The sequence below is a fragment of the Martes martes genome (genome assembly GCF_963455335.1).
Source record: "Martes martes genome assembly, contig: SUPER_18_unloc_2, whole genome shotgun sequence".
NCBI classification, from domain to species: Eukaryota; Metazoa; Chordata; class Mammalia; order Carnivora; family Mustelidae; genus Martes; species Martes martes.
The window spans coordinates 104,398-119,693 of NW_027666703.1; the positions used below are offsets into that span (position 1 = coordinate 104,398).

The 15,296-nt window shown below is 46.8% G+C and overlaps 1 protein-coding gene across 2 annotated transcripts in view; it reads right to left on the reverse strand.

Moving 5' to 3' along the window:
• The window catches only part of ARHGAP17 (Rho GTPase activating protein 17), an 86,209-nt gene that overhangs the window by 36,630 nt on the left and 34,283 nt on the right, over positions 1-15,296 (reverse strand). For both annotated transcript variants that reach the window (XM_080831725.1, XM_080831724.1), the window contains exons 3-7: positions 12,683-12,787; positions 6,514-6,587; positions 5,307-5,418; positions 4,974-5,050; positions 1,597-1,708 (exon numbers count right to left, since the gene is read on the reverse strand). In XM_080831725.1, the coding sequence (XP_080687851.1) occupies positions 1,597-1,708; positions 4,974-5,050; positions 5,307-5,418; positions 6,514-6,587; positions 12,683-12,787 (480 nt within the window). The remainder of the gene's footprint in view (positions 1-1,596; positions 1,709-4,973; positions 5,051-5,306; positions 5,419-6,513; positions 6,588-12,682; positions 12,788-15,296) is intronic.

Genomic DNA, 15,296 nt, shown 5'->3' on the forward strand with positions numbered 1-15,296 from the left:
CACCTCTGCAGTTAACTGATCTTAAAGTTCACTATCTTGAAGAATGAATTATAGTATGACCTAAACAAACTAAAATATTATAGTCCTAATACTATCTGAAAGAATAGACTCCATTTTCAGAAAATGATGAATAATAAGAGGAAGAAAAACGCAGATCTTAAGATTCACCAAAGCCTATTTCTTTACCACCACAAATAACATTTAGAATAAAGATCTATCTTCATAGATAGATGTAGTCACTTAACCATCTAATCTGGAATTTATCTTAGGATGTAAAAAATTATATTTCTCCCCATCACAAACCAATTGTCCTGGCAACATTTAAAAATAATCCTTTCTTTCTCTGTGGATATATGATGACCCCCTTTACTATATATTCAATTGTTTAAAATAATAGCATTGATTCTAGAAAACCTATGCTATTCCACAGATTATTTTTGTGGCTCTTGTGCTTTTTTTTTTTCTTGTGCATTTTTTTTTAAAGATTTTATTTTGGGGGGTGCCTGGGTGGCTCAGTCCATTGAGTGTTTGACTCTCAGATTCAACTTAGGTCACGATCTGAGGGTGGTGAGATAAAGTCCCACAAAGGGCTCTGTGCTCAGTGGGGAGTCTGTTTGAGATTCCTCTCTCCCTCCTCCTCTGCCCCTCTCCTGGCTAGTGTGTGCGCTCTCGCTCGCTCTCTATAAATAAATAAATAAAATCTTAAAAGAAAAAAGTTAAAAAATGTATTTTTAAAAATAATCTCTATACTCAGTGTGGGGCTCAAATTCACAACCTCAAGACTGGGATCACACACTCCGCTGACTGAACCAGCCAGGCACCCCTGTTGTGCACTGTTTTAATTGGTGTAACTTTATATGTTTTGCTATGGTTTTCTCCCACCCATTTTTTTTCACCTATTATTTTAAATAAGCTCAGATAGTTTTGTTATTTTAAAAAATATCCTACTCGAATTTATTTTATTTTTTAAAAAACTTTTAAAGATTTTATTTATTTATTTGAGAAAGAGAGAGAGAGGAAGAGAAAGCATAAGTGCAGTGGGGAGGGGCAGAGAGAGAAGCAGGATCTCTGCTGAGCAGGGAGCCCAATGCGGGGCTTGATCCCAAGACTCTGGGATCATGACCTAAGCCAGAGACAGATGCTTAACCCACTGAGCCACCCAGGCGCCCCGCTTCAATTTTTTTTTTTTAAGATTTTATTTATTTATTTGACAGACAGAGATCACAAGTAGGCAGAGAGGCAGACAGAGAGAGAGGAGGAAGCAGGCCCGCTGCTGAGCAGAGAGCCAGATGCGGGACTCGATCCCAGGACCCTGGGATCATGACCTGAGCTGAAGGCAGAGGCTTAACCCACTGAGCCACCCAGGTGCCCCCACTTCAATTTTTTTTTTTTTTTTGAAGAACGTCTTATTCTCATTATAAAGTAATACAGGGTCTTAGAAAATAAAGAAGAAACGAAAACCCACCTTTCCTATCATGCGGAGTATTCTGACAGGACTTGTGTGAAACACAAAATAACCTGCAGTATTTACCCTTTCCTCTGTCATTTGCAAGAACCAGGCTGATGCAACTATTATTTACCATGGAAGTCTCGTACCTTGCACAGTTCTACTTTATTTCCAGCTTCATCCATCTCTTCCTTGAGGGTATCTATTTTTGACGGAAGCCCCTGGAAGTTGGTTCCTGAAGATTTGTGAGCCTGGTTCCATCTGCAAAACATGGGGGCAACCAGCATCTGAAAAGCAGCTGCACATTCTCGACCCTGTAGAGTCAGGGCCCTCAGGGAGACAGACTTTCTCCAAAACATACAGCATACATCGGATGCCAGCCTCTCTTGAGCTTATCCTCCAGGAACGGAAGCAAGCATGACAGGACTCTTGCAAAGCTATCTGCTCGGAGTGTGATCTACCACATCTTGTCTCATACATGCCCCACGGCTGGAAATCACGTCACAAAACCCCTTTCTGGTGGTGTCCAGTCGTGGGATCCTTGCCGTGAAACACGCTTGCACTTTCCTGCTTTGACCTGGAATGTTCCTGTGCCACTGGGAGTCAGTCCTGTTCTTGGGCTCCTATGACTCTTCCTGCTACCATCCTCAGCTGTGATTACTGCCAGCATGTAAAGCCCAGAACTTCAGTCAAGCAGCTAGCAATTCATAGGTAGCAAAGCACTTGTAGAATAAAAAACAGTTTTTAGAATTAATATACTAAAGACCAAATTTTCAACAAATCTGAACCGTAATGTGGAATATTCGCATTCCCTTTACAGTAGGTGAGAAGCACTGAAAAAGGAAGAATTATACCATAGCAAGAGTAGGCAAGTGCAGGGGGAACGGTAATCTAAAACAACCTCCGTGCGGTTTTCAAGTACGCTTTGACTTTCTGTTTGAGTCTGGGTTATGTGTGCTATTCTGGAAAGTGCCAGCAATTTCAATGTAAACATGGATATTATAGAGATGAAAACCCATGCTAGCAATTCATCAAGTTTTCCAGCTGCTGCTCTGCGCCCCCCACCCCACCCCAACAGTATGCTCTGCCTTCTCTCCAGCTCCTGGCGTGAGGCACTTCCCCACAGTGGAGCTTCGGCGAGTCTGCCAAGCTCAGCTTGGTGAGGCTGTACAGTGAGTGCACGGAGCCTGGACTTTGGAGTCCAACATGCTCAAATCTGAAGCCTGGCTCTCCTGCCACTAGCTGTGTGACCTTGGGCAATGACTTAACCTCTCTGTGCCTCAGTAAACTCATCTATAACACAAAGATAGCCAACACCCTCTGCCTGGCAGAACCATCATAAGGAATCAGGGAGAGAGCAAATACATATACATATGCATGCATATGTGTGTGCAGATTATATCTGCCATATAACAGATTCCTGCTTAGAAAATAAGCAGTAAGTAGTCATTAGCTAGGATCATTTTCCTCCAGGGAAGAGCCACAGGAAGACGTAAAGAAGTTCCACTGTCTATTTCTCTGATACCTGCTTTGATTGGTTAAGTGGACAAGACCATGAATGCAGATCAAGAATCTGTGTTGAAATCCCCTCCAGGATACATGTACCATACATGTAAAGTTTCTAGCAGATAAGCATCTATAATGTCACTCCACCAACTCTAGTGAGGGAGCATTCAGGGCCTCATTTAATTAATCATTAGAATATGCTTCCTTATCTGGAGAAAAAAAAAAAAATCAACCTCTGGGTGGCCTCCACTCCCAGTCCTGGCCCAGATGATTCTAATCACAGGTGTCCGTGTGACAAGGAGACAAGACGGTGGACTTTAAGCCAGGGACCTAGCTCAGACGTTTATCTTCTCTGAGGCATGAAGCAAGTCATGTGGGTACTCTGTGCAGGTCCCTCCCTGATTGATAAAAGAAATCTCTTTTCAAGAGGAAGGGGTGTTACCTAACCCACTGACCCCTGTTCCCTCTCCTATCCTGAGGGGCCTTGGCACTTGTACCTAGCATGGAGTCTGACACAGTAAGCACCCAACTGAGATCTGTCGAAAACATGAATGAGCAGAATGATAGGAACTGGTGGAAGGATCCAGTGAGCTGACAGACCATGCACGGAGCTCAGCGCCCCACACGTGCCAAGTGTCCGGCAAGTGGTGGCAACTATTTTTACCATGATCGTTACCTTTTATGAGCTCAACGTTTCTTAAATCAGGACAAGTGATTTGTACCTCGAATGGAGTGGTGTTTCTCCCCCTACCCCGTCCCTCAAAAAAGTAGGTATTAAATCAGTGGTATTTTAGAAACGAGGAAAGGCTGCCTTGTAGAATTGCTACCCATGTTCTAAATCTGTGATAAAAAAAAAACACGTCACAGGTAGAAGCTCAGGAAATGATGGCTGTCTCTCTGTATATTTGCCAAAGAGAAATAATTGTATCCACTTCACAGGACTGCAATGAGAATGCGGTTACCAAATAAGTAAGTTACAGAGATGGAGAGCACAGCATAGGCAGTACAGCCGAGAGAATTGCAGTAACACTGTACAGGGACAGATGCGGGCGACACTTACGGTGGCGAACACTGAGCAACGTATAGAATTGTCAAATCGATGTCGTGCACTTAATACAACATTGTGTGCCAATTATTCTTCAATAACAACCAAAAAAAAGCAAACAAAAACAGAGAGCTAACAAATCCACTTTTTTTTTAAATAAAGTTTTATTGGAAGACAGCCACACTTTCATTTACTTATGATCCAGAGCTGTTCCTATGCTACGACAGTAGAGTTCAATAACTGTGAGAGGGACCACGTGGGTTGCAAAGCTGAAGATACTTTACAGAAAGTTTAGCAACCTTTGTGATAAAGTCTGAGAAAGGACAGGGCCAGGGGTGGCTGCCTCCATTATTTCCCACTCTCATCCGAGAAGAAAGCCACGTTAAGTCACTGATACAAATGCCCTCATGGACAGAGCTAGGCTGGAGTCCTGCCACGAGGCTCTGCAGATCGTCATCAGGCATCAACCCACAAGTCAGCAGCCCTCTGGGATGGTTACTTAGATCTATGGGAGTTCCTCCCTCTTGAGAGCAGCGTTTGATCATGAAAGTATCATAACTACACGGAGTCTGGACATGGCAGGACCCTCAGAACTGCTAAGATCACAGATCTATTTATTCCTACGGTCCCCTATCCAAGCAATGAACACTCATAGAACAGTCCGCCACTGACCCCTCTCCCCTTAAAACATTTACTTAGGTTTCTTTTTTCCTTTTTTTCCCCCCTGTCTTTTTACTACTGTTTCGCTAAGAACAGGACGTTCTAACATCATCCCCATTGCCAAGCTTGGGAGAATGAGCCCTAAAAAGCAGGTGGAGGTGGGTGTGACTTGGTCTATAGGTCAAGTGCATGAGTCTGGAAACCTGCATCTTGTCCACCAACTGGCCTTTCCCTCATCTGTGTTGGGGACGAGATGGTTGCTGAGGGAGGGACAATAATCCTGCATTACTGGTTATTTTTACAGCTCTACCTTACCTGGCTCTGACCGAATCCCAGTCTAACACCAATTTAGCGAGCTGTTTCCTCTGTTTTTGGATGTTGGGAATCTCCACCTAGGAAGAACATACCACATATCGAATGGGATAAGCTTCGGGGTTTTAAATTTAACATTTGAAAGGGCAATACTTATTTACTTCTATTTTTCTCGTAGGCATAGGATTTTGTACCCTCAATTTATTCCCCTTATTTTCAAACAGAAGTGTATATCAATGCCACTGGTTACTGCTAAAATCATAGACACAAGCAAACCATTCACCACGCAGCCCACGCTAGTCTCAGCTTTTCTGTGCCTCCAGCAAAAGCACCCACCTCTGCTATGCTGCACAGAGGTTCCACAATCTCTCTCTCAACAAAGACTTCATGCTGTGTAAGTTCTAGAGCCAGCTGATTCTCGGCATCACCACACGTCTCCAGCATCTTCCTTTAAAAACACAAGACACCCCCACAAGCATCAGGCACCTCATGACTGTATTGGGCCAGTTCTGCTCTCTACATGATGGGAACGCATTAGGGGGCCACACCGTAGAACCTCAAAAACGTTCTATGTTTTGGGCATTGCCTAAAATGTGAGTCTACAGATTTATGCTTTAGGATGAAAAAGACTGTTAACACATGTATGTTATCAAATGTGTCTTATGCCTCTATGGAATTGATAACTATCTTGCACGGTTGACATTTCATCTGTTATCGTACAAAATATTAAATTTAGGTAGCCAAAGACTCTGTTTTTTATTTTTATTTTTTTTAAACATTTTATTTATTTATTTGAGAGAAAGAGCAGAAGACAGAGAGCATGAGCGGGGGAGAGGGCAGAAGGATGGGGAGAAGCAGACTCCCCGCTGAGCAGGGAGCCTGATGTGAGGCTTGATCCCAGGACCCTGGGATCATGACCTGGGTCGAAGGCAGACGCTTAACCGGCTGAGCCACCCAGGTACCCCTGTTTTTTGGTTTTTTTTTAAAGATTTTATTTATTTGAGAGAGAGAGAAAGCATGAGAGAAAGAGGGAGCACAAACAGCGGGGAGAGAAGCAGAGGGGGAGAGAGAAGCAGACTCCCCGCTGAGCAGGGAGCCTGACGGGCTCAATCCCAAGACTCTGGGATCATGACATGAGCCGAAGGCGGACGTTTAACCAACTGAGCCACCGAAGTGTCCCCTAGGAAGTGACTCTTAAGGACCAGAAGGGACTGGTCAGAGTCTGTAAACCTGAGTCAACAGCTGGAACAGGAAAGAGATCCGTTCTTTACACCCAAGCTCAGGGAAATAAATACGGACCCTATCGATCACTTTTGCTCACAGCCCTTTCAACCTGTCTCCAGCCCTGCTCCTACTAAATAGAAGGTTCTCTACTATCCCAGTGGCCCGGACCCCACTTTTTCCCCACAGACACTGCACTGTTCTCCTGGTGGATGAGCCACACTGTCACGCTCATAGTCTCCCTGTCACACAGATGGCTGCCCCCCACCCCCGCTGACCCACGGGGCTCTGGGCTCTCTCCCTGAAAGCAGCCGACTCTTACCCCAGCAGAGACTCTTCCAGTTGAGTCGATGCTTCTTGCATGTTCTGAGCGAGAGCGGTCAGCGGGAGTTTTTTCTAGAAGGCAGAAGACAATGTGTTGGTTTCACTATTATTGACACCCGTTTTCGATGACCGGCTTCAGGTCACCCTTCAGTAATTTCTCCTCCAGGCAAACCGCAGAGGTAAAAGACAGCCTGTCTGGATTCAGGTTCTGGTCTTGAAGGCAGAAGCTATGGGAGCTCTATGTCTGTGTCCTCATGCCTGGGTGATACAGAGGTGTGGTAACAACGCAGGTGTCCTAGGGCTGTCCGTCTATGGAGATGTTCAACGTCAAGTGCCCAGCATGTGGTCAGTGCTCAGTATGTGCTGACTGCTAGTATTGTTGCAGTTGCTGTTAGCTGTCATTTTTAATTAATCAAGCGCATATTGTGTCCCAGATACTGGGAACAGAAGACACAGACTTTGCTCTCTGATGATCATAACAAATACGTAAAATAAAATGCTTAATTTCAAAAACTTTTGCTAAAATATTCATTCTTTCTTAAGATTTATTTATTTATTTTGAGAGAGAGAGCACGAGCAGGGAGGAACAGAGGGAGAGGGAGAGTCTTAAGCAGACTCTGTGCTGAGCCTGACACAGGGCTCGATCTCACGACCCTGAGATCATGACCTGAGCCAAAACCAAGAGTTGGTCATTTAGACAACATTGCCACCCAGGTGCCCCAAGAATACTCATTCTTAAACTGGCTCTTAATTTGGCTGTAATCATAACGATATAGCTTCAGTTAAGTATCTAAAAATATCTGGCTAAATATCTAAAAGAGGTTTTTTTAAGGTATTTAAGCCCAAAGCCTATCAGTGATTTGTTGTTCAGCTGGAAATGACCGTAAGTATCCTCTAATTAATGTTCTAATTGTCCAGCCAAGGGACTTGAAGCCCAGGGAAGTCAGATGGATTGGCCAGGCACCCCGGTGAGGGGCCGCAGAGCCAGAACCCCGTGCCCATGGCCTGAGCCCCGCGTCAGGGCCTTGCCACCACTGGCTGATGGCTCATCTCAGAATATGGGTCGAAGGGGCCTGGAAAGTACCAGGGGCTGGCGATAACACAATCTGCTAACAAAAAAACCCACGTTCAATGCTGCAGGGCTCCACGCGGCTTTGCCTCCCCAGTATAAAGGGCCCTCATGGCAAAGACGCAGGGTCCATCCTGCCGTGGCACTGTTGAGCCTTGACCTGTCGCATGTCACCCGCCTTCCCTGCTTTCAGAGGGCTCCATGCAATATACTTGCACCACATTTGCTTGCATTGTAGAGAATGTCTCTGGAGGGCTACACAAGAAACTACCAGTGCTGGTCATTCCGGAGAGGGCAGCAGGGTGCCTGGGGAACAGGACTGGGACAGACCTTGCTTTTCCTTCTCCTGTACATACTGGATTTTCACCATGTAAATATGGTGAAATATACTATATATAAATATACTATTTATACTAGATACTATTTATACTAAATATACTATAAATATACTATTCAAAACAGTATATTGAAATGGCAAGATAAACAACAACAACCGTATTTACCCATCTCTTGTCTTCTCAAGTTGTTTTCTTTTTTTTTTTCCCCCAAAGATTTTATTTATTTATTTGTCAGAGAGAGACAGAGAGAGAGAGAGCGAGCGAGCACTGGCAGACAGAGGCAGAGGGAGAAGCAGGCTCCCTGCCGAGCAAGGAGCCAGATGTGAGACTCGATCCCAGGACGCTGGGATCATGACCTGAGCCGAAGGCAGCTGCTTAACCAACTGAGCCACCCAGGCGTCCCCTCAAGTTGTTTTCAAGTAAGTAAATAGTAGGCCTCACCTGCCCCACAAGGAGACATTCCCAGATTCTACACTTCCAGACCAGGAAGATAGGAGAAAACGGGCAGCGTGCCTTGAACATGGTGAGCGTAATTCAGACATTTTCATAATGCTGCCTGCCTTTTTCTTTCTTTTTAAGATTTATTCATTTTATTTGAGAGATAGAGAGAGTGAGCATGTAGGCAGGGGTGGGGAGGGACAGAAGGAGAGAGAGAGAGAGAGAGGATCTCAAGCAGACTCTGTGCTGAGCATGGAGCCCAACATGGGTCCTGATCTCGTGACCCCGAGACCATGACCTGAGCCAAAACCAAGAGCTGGACGCGCAGCACTACACCCAGGCACCCAGTAATGCTGACTTTCTGGGGGAATTTAAATCTAGGATAAATGCAATAATCAGGAGAAATATACTTTGTGCAACTCTGGAGCTCTGGACCAAAAAAAAAATCATAAAAAGAGGAGTCTCCTTTGCAAGTATCAGAGAGCCTTGTGGTTTGCAGGCTCTGACCCCAAAGCTGCAACAATCCTGTTTCCTGATGTACACAAATAAGGACACTGCGCTTACTTAACCCTGTGCTCCTTGATGAAGACGCTATCGACCACCGCCATGCTCCTCCATGATCACAGCTACACACTGCCAAGGCACAGACAGCTTTTTTTAACACCAGGGATTCATTTAAAAAGTTCTAAAGTCATAATTCATAAAATGTGTGCCAACTGCACAAAAAGCAGTCACTCCAGGTCTCACAGGACACACAGCATGAGCTCTGCCATGTCCAGGTCTTAGACTGAGAAGACCACCGCCTCCAAGTCTTGTCTCTTCACACACATGCAAGCCTCTGAGAGGCTCCTCCTGTGTATTCTAGGGCCCTAGAGGCTGCTGCCATTTTCTCTGCATTGTATGACCTCTGTGGTCACGTATCTTCTATAGTTTCTACGTTGACTGCTCCTCCCACGTGCACAGTGTAGACAGCCTCAGAGCCCTGACTTTGGCTCTTCTGTCTGAGGCTGGAAAAGGAAGCCTCTGGCATTAGATTTTAGAAGGGTCGGGCACCTTTGCCCGTTACCTAGCATATGCCCATCGCCTGCCACTCACTGCCCTCCTTTATTGCGGGGCTACCACCTCCTCCAGGAAGCCTCGCCTGACTACCTCTCTTGTCCCATTCTTGGTCCTCCCATGATACCCTGTGCACACTTTGTTACACACGTCATTTTGTAATGATCTCTTTGTGTGTCTCTCCCTAGCGGGCTGTGAGCACCTTTAAGGTGGAGACTACCTCTTCTTCATTTTCTGTCTCTAGCACTTGTATACTGTAGGCATTTGATAAATACTTGTTTGTTTGTTTTTAAGGAGTATATGGGACACCCAGGTTGTGTCTTCAAGCAGTCAGAGGGAATGACCAGACATAACAACACGAAGGACAAGGCACACAGTACAAATGGGAGGAAGCGGGAGACACCGGGACTGTCCGGGGAAATGGGGTCAGATTATGAAGGGCTTGTCATGCTGAAGAGCTTGGACTATTAATCCCACCAATGGGAAGCAGCCAGTGCCCCTTGAAAGAGGCACCATGGGCATTAGGGGCCACTTCCACTTCCGGTGTGGAATTCTCTCTCCAGGCACTGCAAAATGTTCGGCATCAAACACCAGTAGTGTCCCCCAGTTCCTACAGCAACCCAAAATGTCTCTACATTTTTCCAAATCTCCCCAGGGGTGTACTTGTGGTCCCTCTTGAGAACCATGAAGCTAAGATTTTTTTTTTTTCCCCAGGCAGGAAGTTGACATTTCAGAACGTTCTGGTGATCTGGCTGGTGGCTGGAGACAGGCTGGAAAACAAGGGAACCAGAGGCAGGAATTGAAGCTGAGGGAATGACCTCACCATCCAGGTGAGAGGTAATCAGGTTTTGCTTTAAGGCAAAGGTGGCAGAGATGGGAGCAGAGGTGAGGAATTCAAAAGATATTCCCAATCACAGGACTTGCTAATCAAGCAGCTATGGGAGGATGAGGATAAAAGGAAAGGGAACCTAAAGTAACCCTACAGTTTCTGGCTTGCATAATAGGGTGGGTGGAACTCGAGAGTCAACACAGAAGGAAGAACTGGTCACGCACGCTGAAATAGACATCTGGGGAAGGAAGTGTCTTTGCTTGGTTGAGATGGTTTAGAAGTCGCTGGCATAAACACACCAGCCAGAAGCCATGAGAACAGAGGAGGTGGCCCAAGGAATGTGGCTGGGGGAATAAGGAGGAGGACAGAGCCTTAGGGTACCGTGTGAAAAGGATCGGTAGAACAGAAGCCATGGCAAGAGGAGAGGCGCCGTGGGGACAGGACCAGGGAACTGGCTCTGGTTCTGTGGGACTGGACCTGCAGCAGGCATTCCTACGACCGTGGGTGTGTGCAAAGTTCCACTCGCTGGTCTATACCTACTGCAGCCAAGCAAGTATTGCACAAGAGAGGAATAACCCTGTTGTCTCGATGTCCCATAGACGTCTGCAGGAAAAATCTAAGGGTGACACAGATCACCCACATGCCAGTTCTTCCTTTTGAGACATCCGGTGACAGACAAAACACTGTGGCAAATCACAGCTTCCCAGGATGCCCCTGAAACTATCACCTTAATGGTGTATGAGCTTCCAAGGGTTAGCATATGCAGCTGAGCCCGGATCTCGTAAACCCAAGGATGGGACGGCCCCATGACCACTGCTGCTGGTGGCACAGGAGGAACTGGATGGACACATTCGACGGTTCTCCTGGAGTTCAGCCCTCTTCCTCTCTACGACAGCATCCCGACTTCTCTTAGGGATTCACCCGGGGCTCAGTAAAGCCTGTGAGCGGGAGGTGGCTCTGCAGCCCACACTCTAGGGCTGGGCCCCAATTAGCTTAAGCCAACCAGCACACCCCATCTCCTCTCCAACCTCACCCCCGCCCACAGTTAACCAGGGTGGAATGGGACTATTCGGGAATGGGAAATATGGCTCAATATGGACCAATGCAATGGGAGGTGGTTTCTACCTGCCAAGGACCTGGAAAAAGAAGATTTCCCACTCCATTAAGAAAACTGCTGCAGCAGGGGCGCCTGGGTGGCTCAGTGGGTTAAAGCCTCTGCCTTCGGCTCGGGTCATGATCCCAGGGTCCTGGGATCGAGCCCCGCATCGGGCTCTCTGCTCGGCGGGAAGCCTGCTTCCTCCTCTCTCTCTCTCTCTGCCTGCCTCTCTGCTTACTTGTGATCTCTATCTGTCAAGTGAATAGGTAAAATCTTTAAAAAAAAAAAAAAAAAAGAAAACTACTGCAGCACGCTTTCTACTCCTGTCAGACGTGCACAAGGAAGCGAGTAGCTCATGGAAACTGCTGGTAGTCCACCTGTGACCACTGAGAGGTGCCCATGTAGGGATAAAGCAGACACTGAAGAGGACAGAAGGGACAGGAGGAAAGAAAGTGGGGTTCTGGTCAAACCACTGAAATGCTAGCCCAAGTTTTTTTTTTTTTTTTTAAGATTTTATTTATTTATTTGTCAGAGAGAGAGAGAGGGAGAGAGAGCGAACGAGCACAGGCAGGCAGAGTGGCAGGCAGAGGCAGAGGGAGAAGCAGGCTCCCTGGTGAGCAAGGAGCCCGATGCGGGACTCGATCCCAGGACGCTGGGATCATGACCCGAGCCGAAGGCAGCCACTTAACCAACTGAGCCACCCAGGCGTCCCGCTAGCCCAAGTTTTACCTCAAGTCCACCCCAGCTTTTGGACGTTTCAGTTAGTAAGCCAATAAATTATGTCCATTTCCCAAGTCCATTTAAGACAGGCTTTCAGCTTTTTTTTGCCATCAAAGCATTCCTAACAGACATCTGTCTTATCAATGACAAGTGGCTCACTAAGTCTTTAAAAGCACCTGGAGAAAATTAAGTGCGAGCAGGGCTTTTGGCTCAGCAATGTTTGTTTGTTTGTTTGTTTTTTAAGATTTTATTTATTTATTTGACAGATAGAGATCACAAGTAGGCAGAGAGGCAGGCGGAGGTGAGGTGGAGCGGGGAAGCAGGCTCCCTGCTGAGCAGAGAGCCCGACGTGGGGCTCGATCGTAGGACCCTGGGATCAAGACCCGAGCCAAAGGCAGAGGCTTTAACCCACGGAGACACCCAGGCGCCCCTAGCTCAGCAACATCTTAAGCACAAAAGAGTGTTCTGGTTAGGCAGGTGGCATGAGAGTAAATGGCAATACAAGGTATAAATCAGCAAGGCAACGCTGCTGCTCCTGCTTGAGGAAAACCAACGGGCTGCAGCGTGCAAAGCCTCACAGAGACACAAGGACCACGGCCCCAAGTCACATCCGCTACTCACGTATCTCCTCTCAGCGTCGGTGCCATGCTGGCCCTGGAAACATGCCATCAGACGCTTGTGCGAATGGTGACACATTGACCGAACCGTGTCCAGGCGCCGCTCGATCTGACAAAACAGAGACAAATGAGCCATTTGCAAGGGGCTAAAGAACACACACAGCCTCTTCCCCCACGGCACCGGCACGCAGGCAGGACAAGCATCCCATGGTCTAAGTGTTCAGCTCTTGGGTGGACGTAGAAATGGTTCCCATTCACTTACACCAGCGGTTCTCACTACTGATATTTGGGGCCAAATAATTCCGGGTGTGGGAGGGGTTTCCATCTCTCAAGGGCTAAGTCTGCACGCAGGGAGGGAGTGGAGTCTGGACCAAAACCTGCCATCAGAAAGAGTGGTGGCAGCCCAGTTACACACCACAGCCCCCGCAAAGCCCGGGCTCCAGCCTGCGGGAGGACAGGTGCACACCTCAGGCCCTGCCCCACTGCCAAGCGGAAACAACCACAGGGACATTCAGAAGTGACCCCCCGCAGATGGCGACCATGCCTTCCACACACAGGACATCAGGCTGAGGGACCAGAATCAAAGTTCTGCGATTTCCACGCAAGGTCAGTGTCTTCAAAATGACTCCTTATTGGGTTTAGGATGGGTTTTTGGCTTTGTTTTTGTTTTGTTTTGAATAAACCTCTAAAGCAGAAGGAACAGCCAACAGTAAGAAATACTGACTAAGGGGACCCACGCATCACGATTTAGCTTCCCAAAATATTATTGCTGGGATATGGCTGTTTATGGCGAAGAGAGCTGCTTTTCACGGGAAGGAATGCCAAAAATGTGTATTCTGATGACTCATTAAGACTGAGTGCAGGCCCTTAGGGATGCTTTCTATTTTAAAGAAAAATCAACAAATTCAAAGGAGAATGCATTTTTACGCTACAATGTTTTACCCAGTGATACGGTTCTGTGCTTCTTCCTTGAAGGTCCTCACTGCCCCAGCAGCTTTTCTTGAGAGCCAAGGCCCGACCACCAGGACCCTGGTCTGGCAGGCATATAAGGAGCAGATGCCACATCACCTCCCCCGATCTTATAATAACCAGATTTTAAAACACTGGAAAAATAATACACACTCTTTATTTGCCAAGAAAACAGGCAAAATCAAAACCAAAACCAAACAAGAGCACCCCATCATTTCACTTTGATTCTGATTTCCACGAGAAAACTGTCAAGTTCACAGGGACGGGGGCCTCAGTGTCTTTTGTTCACTAACTTCTCCCGAGTGCCTAGAATGCTATCTGGTTCGCAAATATAAGGTGTTCATTTAATATCTGTTGAAAGGACAAGTATGTATCACGTCCCTGGGCAAGGTAGTAGAAAAACAACAGTAAATAAGTTGAGGTTCTCACCCTCCCGGGATTCACAGCCTCCCAGGGAATTGCCACACGAGCAAAATGAACTTATGAGTGAAAAACAAGAGGCAAAATAGAGCCTCTTGAACTGATCTAAGAGGCAGGGGGACACAGAGCAAATTCAGGGAAGTTTCACACCAGAAAAAAACAAACAAATCTCTGTGGCTTGGGATCCATCCCTCCTACTCTCCTGTTTAACCCATTAACTCCTGCTAATAACCTTATGGGGTGGATATAGCCATTATCTTCATTTTAGAGAAGTGGAAACTGGGGCACAGGGAGGTTCAATAAGTCTCTGAGGCCACAGAGCGAGTCAAGGGCAGACCTGGGTAGGAAGGCTCCACATTTTTACCCATTACTCTCTTTCTTTATAGTCAAAGAAGGGGGAAACCATCTGTAGCAATGATGGCAGATGTGGAGTAAGTATCCGTGTCATGAAATGAGGTGTTCCTAGAAACTGGCACTCTTGAGTCCCCAGTGGATGTTTGGGCAGAGACAAACACAGACAGTTGCCGCCTGCCTTCCACGGGAACTCTGCCATCCTTGAACTGCCTGAGAGGCCCTCTGGCCGCATCTTGCGGCTTCAAGGATTCAATGAGATCGTGTGTTTACTGATGCGGGATGTGGGAGACAGAACACGGACATGAAAACCCAATCGAGTTAAAGGTTAACTAACACCAAACAACATTGCTGGAAGTCTGAAAATGAAGTTGAAATACATGGTAAAAGCCAGCAAGGAAATATTATTAAGAACATGATTGTCTAATAAATCGGGGGGGGGGAGGGAACCATTCTAATCCTTAATAAAAACTTCTGTCCTTTAAAAAAAGGGGGGAGGGGTGCTCTTAAAATCTTGTACCTGTGGCTGGCTGTCATAATTGAGAAGGATGTTCTGACACGGGGTGGTACAAGCCACATTCTTCTAAACTATGCCAGCTCCTTCTCTCCCGAGGGAGAGATGGAGAGTCACCTGGGAGCAGATCTTTGGTCTTCTGGGGTCAAGTGCACACACCTACTGTGGGTTACGGAAATGACATAAGCAAGGAGGCTTCAGAGAAACCTCAGTGCAGGAGGGCTCTGTCCTTCCCAGTGTGCTCTGGGGTGGGCGGGGGATAGAGGGGGGCTGAGGTGGAGCGAAGGCATGTGTATAAAGGGTCCCAGGCCTTCTGGGAGAAACTCCGAGCCCCAGAGTTCAGGAAGCCTGTTGAGAGATGAAG